Below are 19069 nucleotides of genomic sequence, written 5' to 3'. Positions count from 1 at the left end.
TAAAAATGCCCTTTTCCTTGCTGTTGTAAATATCATGGACAGTTTAGTGGTCCATAGTTGTGGTTTACCTGTTGGAAGAGATTAGATTTGTCTGTCTGGATACAGCTTTGCGATATGACATGTGATTGGTAGACCCGCCTGCTCTGGAGTTAAATATACTACTGCATCAGGAATCTCTGGGATTATTATGGCAGAGGAGTAAGGGAAGATATTCAATAAGCTAATTCCAGTGTATTGATCTGGTTTTTGAAACGGTAATCTATAAAGCGCTGAATTCTTTGCTTCAAACTGCTGCTGGCCAAATATACAGAATATACGGTAATGTTTTGTATGTAAAGACCGATCTTCTATGGATAATATTTTATTATATCTGTCAGCCAAGATGAAGTGTTTCTACCTTGTGTTCTACAGCGTTGTTAATGTAGTGATACACTGCTTGTAGAAGCCAAGTCAGGATCTTTATTTCCTCTGTGGCATTTACTCACCATAATAGACATTGTCCATTAAGCCCAATCACTGTATTTTTCAATGATATACACGGGAAAATGCGCTGGATTGAGACCACTAAAAAGTGAAGTACTTCTGAACCAGGTTGTCTGTCTCTCCTTGCTGTTATTTTTTAAAGCTTCTTCTGGGTGAAAGGCTAAAGTTATTGTGTATTTGTTTTTCTTTTTGTTTGAAAGCATTCCTCTTATTTTAAGAAATATATTTGTATATTTTGTCCTGAAAGACCTTGTGGGGGTTGCTTATCAAAAACCCCATTCAGCCTCGAGCTGATTATTCATTGTTTTCCTGTACCTGCAAATAATAAATGTCAAGCTCTTTATCATTTACTTAATTATTCCCAAACAAAAACAATGTAATATTGTTTACTTTTTTAACCCTCTACTAGTACTGCCACTAACAAAATACTGTGAATAATAGGCCATTTATTTCCAATATGTATTTACATTTGTCTGAACCTGTTAGCAAGTCGACATTAGCAGTTAGCTAGAGCGGTAGCATATTTGGCTAATTAGCACAAAACAAAGTATAGCTACGTAGCCATTTTTGATCTGGTGATGATGCTTGATGAAGAGTCAGGAGAACAACCTGCTTGCATTATATATATAAAAAAAATACATCTTAGAAGTTGCTTAATTTAATAAGTAATTACATTGTTATTCTTCACACTAACAAAACACGTAGGCCTACCCAACAATGAGTTAGGAAAATGGACTTTGTAGGAGTCCTTGACACATTTGTAACAGTTCGTTTCATTCTTTACACAGTATTTACAGATCACAACTGAGTAACAGCGACAGGACGATGCTGCTGTTTGAAGCTTCTCACTGGATTTGATGCAGAGGGAAATTTCCCAGCATCTTCTGGCCTGGAAAAGCACCCGAAGCTTTTATTCAAGTTTAATGCTGCTGGTTCACATTGTTTCAAAAAAGGGTCACTGGCCCGAACCCTTATATGCTTTGCTGTATCCACAACATGGTCTGCTGACAGACAAGTAGTCTGTCAGAGAGGTTACTGAAACGCATTCATTCATTTCCCAGAGCCATTCGTCCAGCTGACGGCCACAAACCTCCCGTCGTTCTCCCGTGCCCCCTGTGCTCTAAATATTACTGGGAATGATGAGTGTGAAGTGGTAATCTAATAATAACATCAAAGCCCCCACAGCATCTCTCAGGAGAATGTAGTGTTGCAGTATTTTTTTAAAAGCCACAACGGGGTCTAAAGTAAAGAATACAGAGAGAAGAAATATACATCCACAGTTAACAAACGGTAAACATCATGTGAATAATTAGTGAAAGATCTGAAGGTAGCAGCAGTAATAGAGACGTATTGCTAAGTGCAGACACTGCTTGCATATAGACCTCAGAAAAAGATATTAAACTATCCCACACAAACCAATCCACTCTACCAACACATGCGTTTCATAAGGCACATTAGCTCAAGGATTTAGTTAAAATCATAAAATATCTTGGCAATGAGGCATATGAGAGATGGGGGTTGTTTTGAGTGAGAAGGGAGAAGATGAGAAACGGATCTCTCCGCCTACACGCCACAAGAATGGAGGAACAGAATCAACCAACAAGCAAAAAGACACATATTTCTGCGCGTTAGGGTTTAGCATGCTAGTTTACTAATTCTAACCCTCCGCAGGCTCCACCTGTGCAAGAACATTGACGAAATCCTTTTTCTTCACCATCCACAAGCCGACCAATGTGAAATAACAAATAAATTCTAAAGAAATTGGAAGGACGAGGTGTTGATGTAAAAAGATAATTCATGGTTGAGTGCATTGCTCAGTCAGTGGCTTTGGAGGAAGTGAGGGGTTCAGTCTCTGAAAGGTCTTCCTGAGGAAACACCACATAACAAACCTTCTGGCCAATGTATGTGACACGTTCTGCAATGCAAAAGACAACAAGGGGAGTGTTATTACCAGGGGCTGTCTGCCAACATATCTGTAAATATTCAAATGTCACAGCCCAACTCACCAACTAGCCTGTAGACACATTTGGGTTTGTCCTTCCAATGAACCCCCACAAAGTACACAGGGACTCCAGTCAGCATGATGACCATTCCCAGGCCACAAACCACTGGTTCCGAGTACAGACTGAAGCCGAGCAGCACGGCCCAGAATACCAAGTAGGCGATGGGGACCAGCATGCTTACCTGCACGGGACAGACATTTTTATATATATATATTTATTTATATATATATATATATATATATATATATATATATATATATATATATATTAGTGAGCCACTATTGAGCAATTGCTGCATTTTCTTCATTTGGGTTGCTACAGTATTTCCCTCTGAAACAAACCTATAGACAGTATACTGTAAGTATAGAGCTTGGACCATTAAAAAATATATATTATTGATAATCTGATATATCACACGTATCGTATGATATACCTATCTGACACAAGGGGGCGACACAGTACTGTATATGTGAATGACCGACCCGAATGAGAACCCGCAGGTACCACGGGATCTAAAGCTGATCCTACCAACGGGTTGCCTAGGTAACGTTATGGGGCAAGCTGCTGGTTAACTACGGCGATGAGCTTAACGTGTTACATGTGCTGGGTGGATGAAATCTAAAAGAATATGTATTAATGTCTTTCTTTTTGACCTTCTGGCTTACCAACGCAGCACAGTGACAACACGTGTGTGTGTCTTTGAACAGCAACTCAACGTTGGTAACCTTAGGAGTGCCATAACTTTAACAACATTAACGGTAGCTAACGTGAACTGTGTGAGCCAGACTTAGCCAGAGAGGCTAATTTCCATCTGCTGTCCCCCAGACAGATGTTTTTAAATAAAAAATATTGACCCTTTATGTAATTAGTAGTGATGGGAAGTTCGGATCTTTTTACCGACTCGGTTCTTTGGGGGGGTGTAAGATATAACCGACCGTTCAGTAAAATGAACAAATCTTTTTTTTGAGAGGACCCGTTACTCTCGAGTCCTTGTAAGGATTAGTTGAAAATGAACGAATCGTTCACGAACGACACATCACTAGTAATTAGACCTACTCTCTGTGAGGATGAAGGAGAAGTATTGTTCATGTGAAGGGAAGCTCCATCCTGTATTTTCGTTGTCTGTAGTAATAGTAATCTGTAGATTTATATTAGAATTGTATCATTGAATAAGTGTGTTAATGTCGGTATATTGGAAGCCACTAGACAAACATTTTGTCCCTTTAATTTGTTTGTGTGACCGAGTTTGTTATCAATAACAATAACTAAGAGGTAATTTGTACTTCTTAGCTATGTAATTAATATATCACTAACAGAACCCAGACGGCTCGCAAAACATTCAAAAACAATTTTCCAGTTACGACTGATTGGGAGAAAAGTGGATATTTGAGCAGCACCATAATAGTTTGTCTCGGGGGGCCCTGGTGGTCAATTTGAAGTAAACCGACAGCTATGACGTGATAGTTACAACATTCTGTGCTGTTTTCAACAAGGACACGTGATAAAACTACCCAAGTTCAATTTAGTTCCTGCAGTGAGTGCATGTTTTTTACCTTGATGGGTCTGACCAGGTTGGGTCTTTTCTTGCGGAGGTAGAGGAGGCCAGCAATGGTCACGCCGTAGGACAAATAGTTGATAAAGGACACATAGTTGATCAGGTTGTGTGTCTCTCCGATGCACAGGATGACTATGGTGGCAAAGCACTGTGGGAGGGGAAGGTGAGGTCAAGGGTCAAATACGTGTTAAACTATTTCAAAATGATGCTAACAAGTTCCATATTCATTTTAAAACACAAGGCGAGTCAAAGTAGGATAAACTGTGAGTGCAGCACTCACGCAGACCAGCAGGGCGGGGATAGGAGTGCAGTTCTTTAGGTGGATCATAGCCAGCAGATAAGGCAAGTGACCCTCTCTGGCTCCCGAGAAACACAATCTACAGACGGACACACAGTGCGCAAGTGTGTGTTCAGGTTTGCTCTACTTAGCCTATCGTAAAAGGAAATCCGTGAATGTCGGTTTGGCGTGTGTGTTCTACCTGGAGGAGGTGAACAGATATCCGTTGATCCCTCCAAAGGTGGACAGCGCCACCGAGATCGGCATCACCCAGGAAAACATCCCCAGCAGCTTTTCCCCAAATGTCTGGAACCACACAATCGCTGATAGGTCAGATATTTGAAAGACATTAGCCAACAAAGGCTTATTGATTCAGGCATTCACTATCTGCCAGTAATGCGTTCCTTTAATAATTTCACTGAAAGATCCCAGGACCCTGCTTGTAATTCAAGTCTGTGAAAGGAAAGTAGTCACACACCGAACTCGTGACTGTTTCCCAGTCTTCCCTCTGGTATCGTGAGAAAAACCCTTTGCCTGTAAACTTTAATCTTATTGACTAATTAACGGTTGCGGTCAGTCTCGTGCTACGAGACTCCGCCTCAGCAGACATCCAGTTTCCAGACAGCTGAGGCTCTTGTTAAACAGTGTACGAAGTGATGTGAGAGATGGAGAGCTGCTCACCACTGCCACCGCATTGGAGGCAAGCAGCTCCTCAGGGCTCATGGAGGAGAAGTAGGCAATGTTGGTCATGGTGTAGACAAGGGTCACCAGTGGGATGGAAATGTAGATGGCACGGGGCAGATTCCTGATGGAAATATTAATGTAAGTTTTGGCGGTAATTCCAAGGTTGGGGTCGCTGTGCAGCGATTTAATAAGCCTGAATTTTGATCAAGTACGTAGCCCTGAATTAAGAGGCTGAGCCGTACATCATATTCCACTGTGTAGGTGCAAGTTTGACAATTTAGACCTTTTATATGAAAACCCGTAGTGATGTGAAATACTGTGCAGTGCGTGTACCGTACTTGCGCGGCTCCACGACCTCCTCCGTGACGTAGTTGAGGAAGTTCCAGCCGCTGTAGGCGAAGGAGGCCTGAAGGAAGGCCAGCGCTATCTGTCCCACGGAGGGGTCCTGACGGAATTCAAAGGCCTCGCTGGGCCGAAGGGCGTCATAGTGACCTGGAGACGTCGAGGGAGGATGAAACAGTAAAAAGATTCTGTAATATCACCTATAAGGTTATTACTCTCCACCACATTTTCTGAAATAATGCAAAATAAGGAATTTCATTTCTCGTTACCGCCTTACTTTTTTTTAACTTTAAGGTAGTTGATACATATATTTTTCTCATTAGCTACTATGTTTTTTTTCCTTGAGAACTTTACATTTCTACATTTTTTACATTACACTCTACATTTTGTCAATGAATTACATTGTATGTCTCTGTCAGGGATGGGTGGAGGAGGCAGGACTCAAACGCAGACTTTTTAGAAAATAAAAGACTTTAATAGTCTAAAAGGCAAAAGCAAAAGGCTAACAGGCAAAAACGCACACGAACCAGGGGAAAACCGGCAGACAGGAACTACAAACATCCACAACGAAAGACAATGACGCAACAAGTGACACAAGAGACACACTGCTTAAATACACTAGGGAGGTGCAGGTGATTGGACACAGGTGGAAACAATCAGACAATCACAGACGATGACAGGACAAGGCAGGAAGTGAAGTTACCCAGGGAGACAAAAAGCAGAAAACTACAAAATAAGACAGGAAATAAACCACACCGTGACAGTCTCAGTGAGTTCTGCTACATGATGTTAACGCTGAACGTTGTCATTATTCTGTTCAGTTGTTGAAAATGTAGGTATTCTTTACATCGCTTGTTCTTGCTTTGAGGTATTTCTTAATTCAACAATTTTCTTAATGGAGATAATTAAAATATAACCAGTGATCAAAAGATAAACTACGATTTCTGGATATATCGACTGAAAAGAGCGTGTGCGTTTACCTCTACAAATCTGGATGAGTCCCACCACTATGATGAGTACCAGAGCGAGGAGTTTTCCTACAGTGAAAACATCCTGGATCCTTGTGGCCCAGCGCACACTGGAGCAGTTCACCCAGGTCAGGAATACTGCAGACAAACACACACTCAACGTCACTTCAAACAGTAAATTCATTTCTGTATGAGTGTATGTCCACTAGAACAATAACCTTCACTGCTAAACTAAAAACCTAAATGTGCTTTTCATGAAACAAAATCATAGCTTTTAAGTAAAGTTGAGGTAATCAGCAGCAGTATGCATGGACTGCATGTGTTCTGTGGCCTCTTTCTTATTTATGTGAAATGTTTTACGGGCTGTGCATTTTTTTACAGCACACAAAATTCCATCCGTGTCAGCACAAAGAAAGACATTCCTGACAAAAAAGACAGAAGTCTATGGATTCAACACTTCCTACATCCTGTTTCCTACTTGCATAGTGTGTGTGTGTACATATTTTCCACCACAAGTAACGCTGGCTGTAGCCTTTGAACTCGTTACGAGCTTAAGTGAGGCAAGCCCAGTAGGAGTTGTTGTATCGAGCTACCAGTGCTGAGACAGAAAGAGATTTACACTTTTGTGCCACTTTTGATTCTTTACTTTAAAGGCGTGACGTTCAGTCATCATGCCGCACATTTCAGTCTGAACAACAATGTGCTGCAACTGCAATGCTGTCAGCGCGCTCACATGGAACGTTATGTGAATGTACGACATGTAGAGTATTATTGACACGGGGTTTGGCTCAGCGTTGGGTGCGGTTCGCCATGTTAGGTACGTGTTGCATTTAGGTTAGTATGTCATGTGTGTAGATGAGTACACAAAGGGGCTGTCTGATCTGCCCACTTCATATTTGCTGCTTCAGGTTGAGGCAGATTTTGCGACATTCACCTCCTTACATAAATGTAACGGACATTTTTTTATCAAAAACACTGTGGCATGAGTGTAAGTGTGTAGCACAAACCAGATTAAACAGACAATGACAGGTTTTACATAGTGTTTTGTCCTGTTAACAACACTTTTTATACGCAAAGGGAATCAACACAATAAACCAGGAAATACTGTGCAGAGGAGATTCCGCTCTGTCTACCAAAATGTTTTTTCGATCAGTGTTTGGTTAAGTGCCAACGGCTGTGCAACATTAACCAAACACATGGCTTTCTAAATTTAGCATAATTCAATCGGGAACTACCTTAAAAGGTTAAGGAAATCCTGTGTGCGTGCCTGTCTGTGGTCGTGAGAGGGGGAGCGTCACGTGAAAGTGACACACGCCAATCCACTATTTTCTTGTCTTCTTAATGACGTATCATATCAACAGGAAATTGAATTCAATTTATGGTGTACAGCCCAAAACACAAATCCCCAATTTGCCTCAGGGCTTTACAATCTGTCACTGTACTATTCAATCTCAATTATTCATTATCATTATTATCATAAATGATCATTGATTTTCACTACTACTTGCACACAGGCACGCTCATAGAGGTGTGTGTGTGTGTGTGTGTGCGTGAGTGGGTGGACGGTGCTATCCACCATGTCATCCATCATTGGGGCAACGTTTCCCTCCCACCACAGAAGCTGCTTCCGCTGGCGCGGACACACACACACACACACACACACACACACATGTGCATTTTTGGCAGGAGGTATCGGTGGCACCGGGCAGAGCTTTCTCTTCCATACAACACCACGGTGTTTTATAGCCAGTCCCCCTCGGGGTGTTGCATGCATTTCCGTTCCTGTGTTCCCGTGAAGCCCCCCCCCCCCCCCCCCCTCCCACCACCACCTCCTCCCCCCACTTCCCTCTATGTCAACCCTGACAGGAAGGAGGTGCCAGCGGGCTTTGGAAGTGACAGTGCAGGTAAATCTGTGTCCTGCCATCACAGCTCCCATTGAAGGTGCCTCAGCACCAGAATACTAAACTAATTACTGCTTTTATTCCGGATTCCTCAGGAACGCCTCCTCTCGTTTCAGGATCTGCTCACAGGAGTCACTCAAGTGGCAATAAAGCCCCCCGGCCCCCCAATCCTGTCCGTCACCCACAAGGTAACTGACTCCAGAATCCCCGCGGACTACAGTTAATCTACCGGATTAGGTCCGGGTCAAAGACATGCAGACAACTAACAGAGCGCAGTCAGAGATGCTGCGTATAAAGGAAGGCCGCACCAAGCCACCACTGTCAATCGGTCTTCATATAGCTGCTGTTTAGATATGAAGGTTCATGTGAGATTAGGAGCAACTGGATTGCCGGTTTTCTGTAATCATGCACAGACTAAAAAGCTTGCGTGGGCTGTATCGACAAAGCGCGGAGAGGCTGAGATAACAACATACAGAGTAACTTCCTTCTCTGCTCAGGTAGATTGATATATTTCCACTATATATTTCCATAGCTAGTAGTAGTTTGCTGCCATAGTCCTGTTCAATTCAGCTCATTTCAACTGTCTTCTGAGACCCAGCCAGTAAGTCTATTACTGACAGATGGGCCAGCACATGATTATAAATGTTAACCTTTTATGTTACGATTGGCCCCACTTTTCTGGGTTTTCCTTTTATTTCCTAACTTTTAAATTCTCATTGATTTTGGTTTGTAATGCAATACAGACTTGAATGAAAAAACAAATAACCTCAATCACGTTTTTTTAAATTGAGCTAGTGTGCTCACTTGTGGTTCTGTGTAGTTTCCCCTCAGATATTATTGGGAAAACAATAATGTTTTGTCAATCTTCCGTAGACGACTCAAGTAGAAAACCCTTTATTATTTATTAAAAGTCCTGTTTAAGGATTTTACACCGGTGTCATGTGAGAATGTTTCTAACAGATATGAACTTAAACCATCGCTGCAACAGTCAAAAAATAAGCACAGCATAACTGTTGGTACACCGTTGGCCCTAAACTTAAATGACGCCGACGGAATCCTGTTGACCAAGTGTCCGCATGTGCTGAGTAGAGGATGAGCAGGACTAAACACTTTATTCACCGGTCTCCTTTTTGTTTAGATGTAGCTGCTAGTCTCCTCGTCCACGACTCCTCAATCAAATACAAAGGAGTTGGTGCAGCGTTCGATATAACCCAGTACAACATGTACTGGGAGTCTGTGGAAGTCACGCTGTCCCTGTATTTGTATTGTTCTGACTATGTGGGGGTCTGAAATAGTACACGTGGTGCCTGTTAGAGGCGTTTTGCTTCTGGCATTTCAGTTCTGGACACATCGAAGGTCGAAGCCTATTATATCTTTTTATTTGTTAGGAACGCAGTGAGGGAAGTTTTTCATAGAAAGGAATTCATCAGACGGTGACCTCACGTTTCACTATTCTCTTTCTAATTTGGCAGAATTCACCCCTTTCTCTCAACATAAGAATGAATTTGTGATCAAAGGTCACCGTGACCTCACAAAACATGTTTTTGGTCACAACTCAAGCCTTCTCATGCTAATTATTACAATCTCACACAATGTAGGATAAAATGATAAAAAGGGGGACACTCAGATGGTGTCATGTCTAGTTGTTCTCTGGAATATGTCAATGTCCATCCATCAAAACCAGTGGGCAAGATTCAACATCTGTCAACATCTGATTTGCTGCAATACAACACCCACCGCTGTTTCTCCTCAGCTGAAGGAAACAATCGGGTTCCAGCTTTGAAAAGGAGAACATGATCACATTCTGGGGTATTGTTAGGTCAGATGTTACATATATTAAATATACTCTATGGTAAAGACTGGAAAAAGTAATCCATGCAGATTGGTAATTTATACCTAGTTAAAGGGAATAAACTGCCGTAATAGAGTGAATCTCCTGAAGTGGGAGTGCCAGGCGCATGACCGTGCTCCTATTATTAGAATAACACAAATCACAACTGGACCTGTCTGGTTTTCTGACACACACACACACACACACACACACACACACACACACACACACACACACACACACACACACACACACACACACACACACACACACACACATATTACACCGTGCAGAAGAGAAGGGAGGACTGACTAGGCTGCCTTACATTCATAAACCACCCAGAAAAGTCCAGTGGACATGACACTGGCCTTAATAGGACTCGGCAGTGCAGAACAACATTTAATCCGGTTAATCTCCTTGAGTGTTTCAAACAAACAACTAGACTTGACAAAACTTTAACTTTATCCCAGTGAGCCATGATACTTTCACTTTTTCTGTAGTCAAGCTGTCCTGCAAATTCCCTTTGGGCAGAATGTGAGCAACCAGACTGTTTTCTGCTTCCGCTGTAGGATTTATGGTCCTTGATGAGTCTAGAGCACTGCAGAATGACGCACACTGGAGTAAGCCAAAAGAATCAGTGACATTTTGTCACTAACTGACCAAAACGGTGTTTTCACCAGCAGTTTTAGAGGAAGAACATGTCTGCTGTTGGTGTTTGTGGATAATGGAATTATACTTCAAGGACTTATCATTAACTTTTGTGGGTTCAGAGAAAAATCTTCTCCATCTGTTATCAGGACATTTGTGGATATTTGTGGACATTTCCCACGGTAATAAAGTTTCACTTGGACGGATTGAAGCTTACATAACGGCTGACCGCAGCTACAACCCCACTATAGGTCTGAAATGTAATGCTGTGGACCAGAGAGGAGGACGGAGGCGGAACCAAGCAGCCAATAGGGGCAACACTCACCCAACCCGAATGTCAGCTGGCCAATGGGATTCCCCATCATCAATGTGCAAGGTGCCCATTTCCTGTTTCCATGGTGCTTGGTGACAGGAGCGTCACGGTAACCACTGGGAGACAATGCACAATGGCGTAGACACGCCCTCTCATTAGCGGCATCCCCAAAGGCTGGCACCATTACATAGTCTGACACTGATACTGACACACACACACACACACACTCGTCCCACGCGCTAGAGAAAACATAAAAAACAGCACACAGAAAAGTGGGCCGCGGGCCTGACTACACAGTGGTTGTAACATTCTGTTGCCAAAAATAGTGGCGGCCCACCTGCGTGTCCTGTAAATGCAATCCCCAGACACATGCACACGCTTTCAGGCACCGATCCCCAACCCTCCGCGATGCATCCCCCCTTTCTGCATCCAGTTCAGACAAGAGCAAACTGGCTGGCTGGCCACTAGATACACACACAGCGTGCTTACGCCCCGGGCTATTTAAATACAGATTGCTATAACATTTCAAGGCGCTAGCTTGAGTAGAGGCTGGAAATAGACCCCAGCGTTTCATGAGGAATCATTAAATGACGATGACAGCACACTGTGAACCATCAAAGTATCATAATATCTTCAGGACTGCACTTGTTGTGGTCTACCGTCATTCATTGCTCAATCAATATTACTCGAAATCAATTTCTCAGCATGCTCTGACTTTTTAACCTAAGATAAGTAGGGAGTCACTCTGGTTCATCCAGTCCTGAATATCTACAGATATCCAACAGAAGGCATGAAGTGTGATAATTGGAACCAGGACGTCATTGTGACAGTGGCAGAGACCGAGATTGGCAGCAAGCGTCCAACCGGAATGCAAACCATCCTCCGTGGGGAGATTACCTTACCAGGTAAGGATGCCCAAACCAATCCTTCTTGACCGTAGGTGAGGAATATAGATCGACCGGTAGATCGAGGGCTTTGCTTTCCGCGCGGTAAAGTGAGTGTAATACCGCCCCCGCCGCTCCGATTCTCCGGCCAAACTCACACTCCATCTTCCCCTCCCTCGCAAACAAGACCCCGCAGTCACTTGAGGTTAAGGACACATTCTCTCCCACAGTAGGCGATCAATTGTTTTCCTGCTGAATATCTTTCCTGGAGTAAAAAAAAAAGTCTCAACAAATTCATTGATTTGACACTTAAAAGTGTGCCTTAAATCATTGAAAAAACAAACATATTTCACATATTTTTGTCAAATATTGCCAGTCTCTATGCTTGGGCAGGCTAACAATCGTCTGGATGGAAAGTTGAGATTCATGGGAAGTCAGAATGTGATTTTTCCCAAAAGCATTAGCGCCTCACTAGTCTTTGTTAGGTTGTGTAAAATAATCCCTAACCTGTTTGTTGGGCCTTTCCCCTTCACAGACATTACACAAGAGCATCTGATCGACACTGGATACTTACTGAAAGCTTGTATATTACTGTTTTATGGCTGCATTCCTTAAGTAAAAGGGCATTCCCAGCTTCTATTGCACTTTATTTATTACAGTGGCACAGTTTGCAAATATAAAGAGATGCAGAGTTTAAAACGTAATTGTGTTTTGAAGAATATAACACGTCATGTGTTGCATGTGGTTTATAATGATGGAGGAAAAAGACCTGCACTGATTGGCAAATGATCTCTGGGAAGTACAGTTTGATATCTTGAATAGTGAAAGTTAAACAGACTAAACAGAAGAGCTTGTGAATTATAACAAAAACAATTGAGACTTTCAGTGTTTTTTCTGTGTTTGTGACTCACAGACACAGATGGTGGCGAGGAGTCTGGTGGCGATGTACGGTGGCAGGCAGTCCGGGAAGGCCGGCTGCAGGACGTAATTGGAGAAGGTGAGCGCGATGACAGCCAGCGTGGTCGGATACATGATGAGGACGGCGCTCCATAACAACAGGAAGCTACGGGATGGAGAGACAAAACACACAGGATTTTTTTGACTGTTGTTTTTGGAGGGGAGGGGGGAGGGAGGAGCTCTCGTTGCTCTCTTTCAGTTCCTTCCTGACTTCACATTCACACTTCTACCTAAATGAGCTGCGTGGCACAATCACAGTTTCCGGCTGTTGGTCTCTGCGGAGCTGCACTGCAGCGGTTGTGTCTGAGTAACTCGCTCAGGGGCGTTCTGGCATCAGTTGTGAGAGACCAGTGCCCAGACACGAGGAGAGGCACTACGCGCCGGACGGAAACTGTTGCTGAGCATCTCATCTTACTGTGACCTTCATTTTTTAAATATTATATCCTCGTCCTTTCTTTTCCTTGCGCCTTTTTGCATGTGCAAATGCGCCACACGGGACTAAACTAGTGTGTCCACAGGCCTTCACAGTGCCAAGCACGTTTGACCTTCTGAGTCTTACAGTGCCGATCTATGATCAGCTGACATGTCACATGATCAAACAAGTCACAAGACCTTCAGGGCTGCTTTGTGCCAGACAGGCAGCTCTCTTGTGTACAGGCTGTTGCAGTTTAATCCTTACTAAGTTACTAGAATTGCTACAGTCTGACACTCTAAAGTGCACATTTCTACAACAACAACAACTGCTGTATTGTGTGACTGAATGAATACGACCCACAATTGGCAAACCTTCCGTTACCAGAACTCAAGAACGAGCGGCGACGCACACGGGCAACGGAGGTCGTTCATACAATCTTTCCAAACCCAAACTTGAACTCGGCAGGCTGCCTGGTCACTTAGCAGCGGCTGAGTTATGGCTGGATGCTGCAGCTGTGTGTGTTCTGGTAGTTCCGTTAAATATTAGCTAAACACACCACAAACTGTTTTCCCTCCCCGGTGGGCGCAGAGTAGTCATAGGGGGCGCAGGGACGGAGGGGGGGGGGTGTTGGAGATGCACTCAGCTGTGTTATCACGCTACCGACAGAGTGCCGGCTAAAAGGGACGGGTGAGGAGTCAGTGGCGGTCATCTCAACAACGACAGGTCCTTTAGCACCCAAAATATGATGTTTGCTGCTGCTGAATGTGAGAATAGCTGAGATAACAGAGGCACACGCTCACTCACGCTTCATTACACGTGAAGGATGCTCCTGGGTGGAGATAGACAACGGGTAACTGGACCAAACAACAGTACTCACCCAACTAGCCCTCCAAAGATTTCTGTCACATATGAGTAGTCTCCTCCAGATTTTGGGATGGTGACACCAAGTTCAGCATAGCATAAGGAACCGAGGGCACAGATCCCGCCTCCACAGACCCAGACGATGAGTGACAGCCCCACTGAGCCTGCATGCTCCAACACCCCTTTAGGTGAGATGAATATCCCGGAGCCAATGATGTTACCTTTAGAGAAAAAACAAAGATAAATGCTTTGTTTACACTTCCCTATGAATACAGTCACGGAGCATAAACTTGTACCTATGACACAAACAGCAACATGAACCTTTTTATGCTTCCTTTCTTCTTCTTTCTTCTTTGATTTTTGCATTAATAGGATATTAATACATTATTGGTGGAAAGAAAAGGGGGAGACAGAGATGAGGCCATGTTGCCGGGGCCACAGGCTGGATTTGAGTATCGTCTATTAAATTTGATTTTTGTATAAAATATTTGTTAGGGCACCAATGAGGCTTGGACAGAGAAAAAGAAAACAGCCACCATGAGGTTTATTAAACCCTCCCAACCATTCAAGAAAAATGCTCTGGGGAGTCAAGCGACTTTATTTTAACTGAATGACTCTCTAAAGAACTCCGCTCATAAACAGTAGGTCTGTCTTATGTAAAACGCTTTTCGGGCCGATCTGGGGATTGGACTAGTACCTTTTCTTATATCAACCAAGAGACAGGGAGACGTCACATTCAGTTATCTAGAGTGACATTCAGTATTTCCTTCTCTTCTAAACTGCTAGCAGTCGATTTGGCACTACCCGTGACACTGCAGGCCGCTTGTATTGATGAATATGTGAATCTCACCAAAAGAAAGAAATTATAGCAGAGAAGAGCTGTGACACAGGTTTTAATTAGTCTTTGAGAGTTGATCTAGCAGGGCATTTTTTATATTTTTTTTAATATTAGTACAATTGGGCGAAACCCAAGTAAGAGTATTTTTATTTAATGTATTTAAACTTTTCATTCAACACAAGTCTTTACTTGTATAAACAGTTGTTAAGTGTTATTGGCTCGGAAATAAAATGGTGAAAAGACTTCGGGCTGGTTGGCGGCTACTAAGCTGAAATGAAGCTCAATGTTATTAAGCAACCGTGTTGTGAGTTCAAATCCAGCCTGGCACTCACGTGTTATCCGCCCAACACAAAGAAAAACTAACAAGCACGAGAAAGAAACCAAACAGCAGCTGTCAAAGCAACACGTGATTTGCGCTGTCGTCCGTGTTCTTCGACCCTTTGGAGAACTTCAGGACAGGAGGAGTTTTGGGTAACAAATTATGACGCTGTTCACTGTAAACATTTTCTCTGGGAGGCCACCGAGTGAGGCACGCCATCGCAGCTTCCCCCGCTGGAGCAGCACTCAATGCCCCCTAATGATGCAGAGGGGGAGAGGAGGTCCGAGCCGTCTATTTATCACTGTCACATTTGATTGTGGAGGTCGTGGTGAGATGCAGAGTCGTTGCGTAACGCCTGCGTTGTGTTTGTTATGTCATAAAGTCTGGCATCGTGGCTTAGAGCATAAATCTCAGTCGTACACGCCCTCTCAACATTTTATTCAAATTGCGGAGATGAGTAAAGAAATACACCCCCTTGCTCTTCTGCCAACCCCTAGGCTTGTTTGAAAAAAAAAGTATAGACAATGGGTTTCGTTTTTTGCCATGAAACCGACTTTCATGTAATTAAGCATGACTCACATCTGAGGGGAAACGTTGTTTGCTGGCATGGGCGTGGGAATACCAGTAATTAGATACTTTCGGTGTGCTGTCCTGCCCCTTGCCGAAGCAGTAGTATTTGCCTGGAGAGAGCCAGTAGACCACCTTACATTAGAAGGGGGCGGTGGATATGCGAGTAGGCTTGATGTGGTGGGTAGTAGCATGACTCAAGTTGTATGTGCGTGAAAGCTGCAGTCTCCACTCCATCTGTGCACCACAGAAAAGACTCCTAAACTGGTCAGTGCCGGCCTGAGCCATTTGAGGAGTAATTTCACACTAGAAACACTAAAGTGGACCAAGACCATAACAATCTACGCTGACTGTAAAGAAGTGCGTTCCAAACCTTTTCTCCGGCGACACGATTCCCTGAAGGCATGATGCTAGTCTTAAAAGTCACAAGAAGAAAGAACTTGTAACCTATTATTACAAGAAAATGTCCTCGGACCGGTTCTTTGGGGATAATATTTGAAAGCATATTCAGCGCTCTGGGTGTACTTTGAACGTTTAGCAGGGGATTTGCTTGCCAAATGAAGAAAAACCAGGGCAGGGTAAAGAACAAATCCTAACCGTATCGGCCGTATCTGCCTTTATCAAAGCACAATATAAGTGGCGTTGCTTATGAAGATATGCTATTCAAATGATAACATTACTATTGAAAGTGCCCGACTGTAGCACTCCCTTTGAAAAACGTTTTGAATATCACATTAATATGTATTTATCCTCATTCTGAGATCTGCTATTTTATCATTTAAAGAATTGTCAATGTTTTTGTTTTTCTGGTAGGTTTGGGTCCGCCTGCACAGTGAAACACTTTTCCATGTTTCAGTTGGTCCGTTGCAACATCCCTTTTACCGGGAGGGGGCCGCCTATGCTCTACTTGGTGTAGGACCTTGCCGTTTGGAGAGCAGACCTACATATGTAGTTATGGAATATGATGGCAGTACTGTAAGTTTTCCCAGAAACATTCCCAATCATCCCCCACCACATGTCGCTTCACTCTCTCATTCATCCAGACCTCCACATGTTTTAGCAACGTGTCACAATCATTGAGTCCGCTCCTTTCATGCTGCATGCCCTCTGTTCATCTGACTATCTGGTGAGCCTATGCATATCTAGAGCCACCAGTCAGAACGTAGTGCACCCAAAATATGTGAGTTAGTGTACTCATCTCTATTAAGCTAAATCCAAGACCAGAAGGTCTCGCACTGAGGTAACAACAATAACCACACTCATATTGTGTCTTTAGGTCAATAGTTTCGTCCCTCCTCTGCCTCCCTGAATATGGGGATCAGCTGAGCCTCGGGGTCCGTCACATCATCAACACTCACACTGCACAACCTGTAGAGTTACTGCTGCAGATGAGGTCGCTTATACTGTACACTATATAACACCATATTCCTGTTCAGCAGCTCACATACTTTAGGAAACCGTTTGCATCAACGCAACACCTCGTTTTAAAACACACCTAGAATCTCCATAGGCTGTTTTCCTAATGCATGCGCTGGTGCATCTCACGCTATAGGGACATCCTCGATGCGTCTCTGTCCCGCGGTAATGTATTGCATATACACGCGCGGGCGCTTTGCTTTGTTTGCATGCCTTTCAAGTTCGACACGAGGAGGTCCAGCCACGTAAGCACGTCCACGCTCAGATCATCACGACTGATGCAACAGTTTCCAGGCAAAACCCAAATAGACCGAGCCATCATAGGTGAACCATCCGCGCGTAAAGGTGACTCTTTCTGTGCGTCCTGCTAGAATCCGACAGCTAAGCCACATATGAAGGTTTAGGCGTCCCCTCTTCCCCACAGTGTACTTGCTGTAGGTTTATTTACTTAGTCGTTCAGGAAGAACGGACCCCGTGCGCGCTACTGTCTCCTATTGTGCGCCGTCATATTGTGCTTCTATCATGGAAGCAACAGCGGCACGCCGGTCACGATACGGACGTTATTCGGCTCGAGGTTCTCCCTGCAGCCGAATTCACCTTATAGACCCGCTGTCCATAAAACACGATTTAAGACAAAAGCCGCTCCACTCACCGATGATAATAGCGCAAGCGCTCAAAAGTCCGATTTCTTTTTTCAAAGTGACTCTGTCGCTCTTGGAGGACTTTTTATCCCTCTTCTTTTTCTCTTTGTCCATCTCCTCCGCCTCGCAAGTGTGCTTCCTGGCCGCCTCGGTCCGGTCCAGATACTGTAGACTGAACCAAGCTCCGCTCCCTGGGCAGCCCTTATAATTTACTACTGATGAGCTGAGGACACGCGCATGCGCACGGCTCGCCGCTGAAGTCACCACCTTGTCTCAGGTATAGCCTGAAAGGTGTGATCCCGAGATGATGATACAAATGATGTATGGACGCATACATCATTTGGCGGTATCCGGGAGTTGTAAACTTCAAATAAGATGAATGATTATTCAAAATAGTTATCTATTTTAAATTATATTACATTAAATTCAATGTTGCTTTTGGGAGAGCACAGATTGCCCAACCTTTTAAATATGCAGAAAAGGACAGGAGGTCCTCAGAATTATTTTTTAAAAGCATGTATCATTTGCAGTGCACGTATCTTGGAAACTGCCCAACCTTACAAACAAACAGAAAGCGGTTGTGTGGCCAGATAGGACTCAGGTGGGCTGTTGTCCCAATGGGCCGCTGTAATATGAGCCTTTGAGGGTCAACAGTACTGTACTGTTCTATCACCTGTAGGCCTGGATCAGATACTCTTGACTTATTTACTATTTCCTCGCAGGACTAATATCAAAGAAATGGCCGTATATCAATGGATTTAATAAGTAAAGTAAACAGGAGAATATCACCACTAATGATACAGTTGTAGTTCAACGGTCAACTTCAAATTGTCTTAGATTGTCTTCTTTTTTTTTCATGAAAATGTTTACAAGAAGGACAGGTTGTCCCTCCTTGAAAGAGATTCAGGTGAGTCTGTTCTCCCTCTGCCGTGCTGAAACTTGAGCCTCCGCTTATTCTCTTAAAGTGAAAGAGGTCAACACAACAGTATGTTCCACACTCTGCTTCCAATCGGGGCCAGACTAAAGATTAATATAGTGCATGTGAAAACACGCCCATTCCAACAAGTTAGGCTGTGTAATAATGCAGAGGTCTTCAACAGGGGGTCCGCGGAGGTACTGTAGGCGGGTCGTGAAATCTTTGGTTGATAAGACAATTTTTTTTTTCA

General features: G+C 43.6%; 1 protein-coding gene across 1 annotated transcript; it reads right to left on the bottom strand.

Moving 5' to 3' along the window:
• Positions 1-1125: 1125 nt before the first annotated feature.
• Positions 1126-18117, bottom strand: slc7a10a (solute carrier family 7 member 10a). The gene is made up of 11 exons (XM_040196911.2): positions 17915-18117; positions 14139-14343; positions 12801-12952; positions 6325-6450; positions 5341-5494; positions 5000-5123; positions 4521-4624; positions 4322-4418; positions 4040-4189; positions 2490-2667; positions 1126-2398 (listed from the first exon to the last, which is right to left on the bottom strand). Exons 1-11 carry the CDS (start codon positions 18015-18017, stop codon positions 2298-2300), a joined length of 1494 nt encoding a protein of 497 aa, XP_040052845.1. The 5' UTR covers positions 18018-18117; the 3' UTR covers positions 1126-2297.
• Positions 18118-19069: the final 952 nt, after the last annotated feature.

This window comes from Gasterosteus aculeatus, chromosome 12 (genome assembly GCF_964276395.1).
Source record: "Gasterosteus aculeatus chromosome 12, fGasAcu3.hap1.1, whole genome shotgun sequence".
NCBI classification, from domain to species: domain Eukaryota; kingdom Metazoa; phylum Chordata; class Actinopteri; order Perciformes; family Gasterosteidae; genus Gasterosteus; species Gasterosteus aculeatus.
This window is presented reverse-complemented; position numbering and strand designations above follow the sequence as displayed.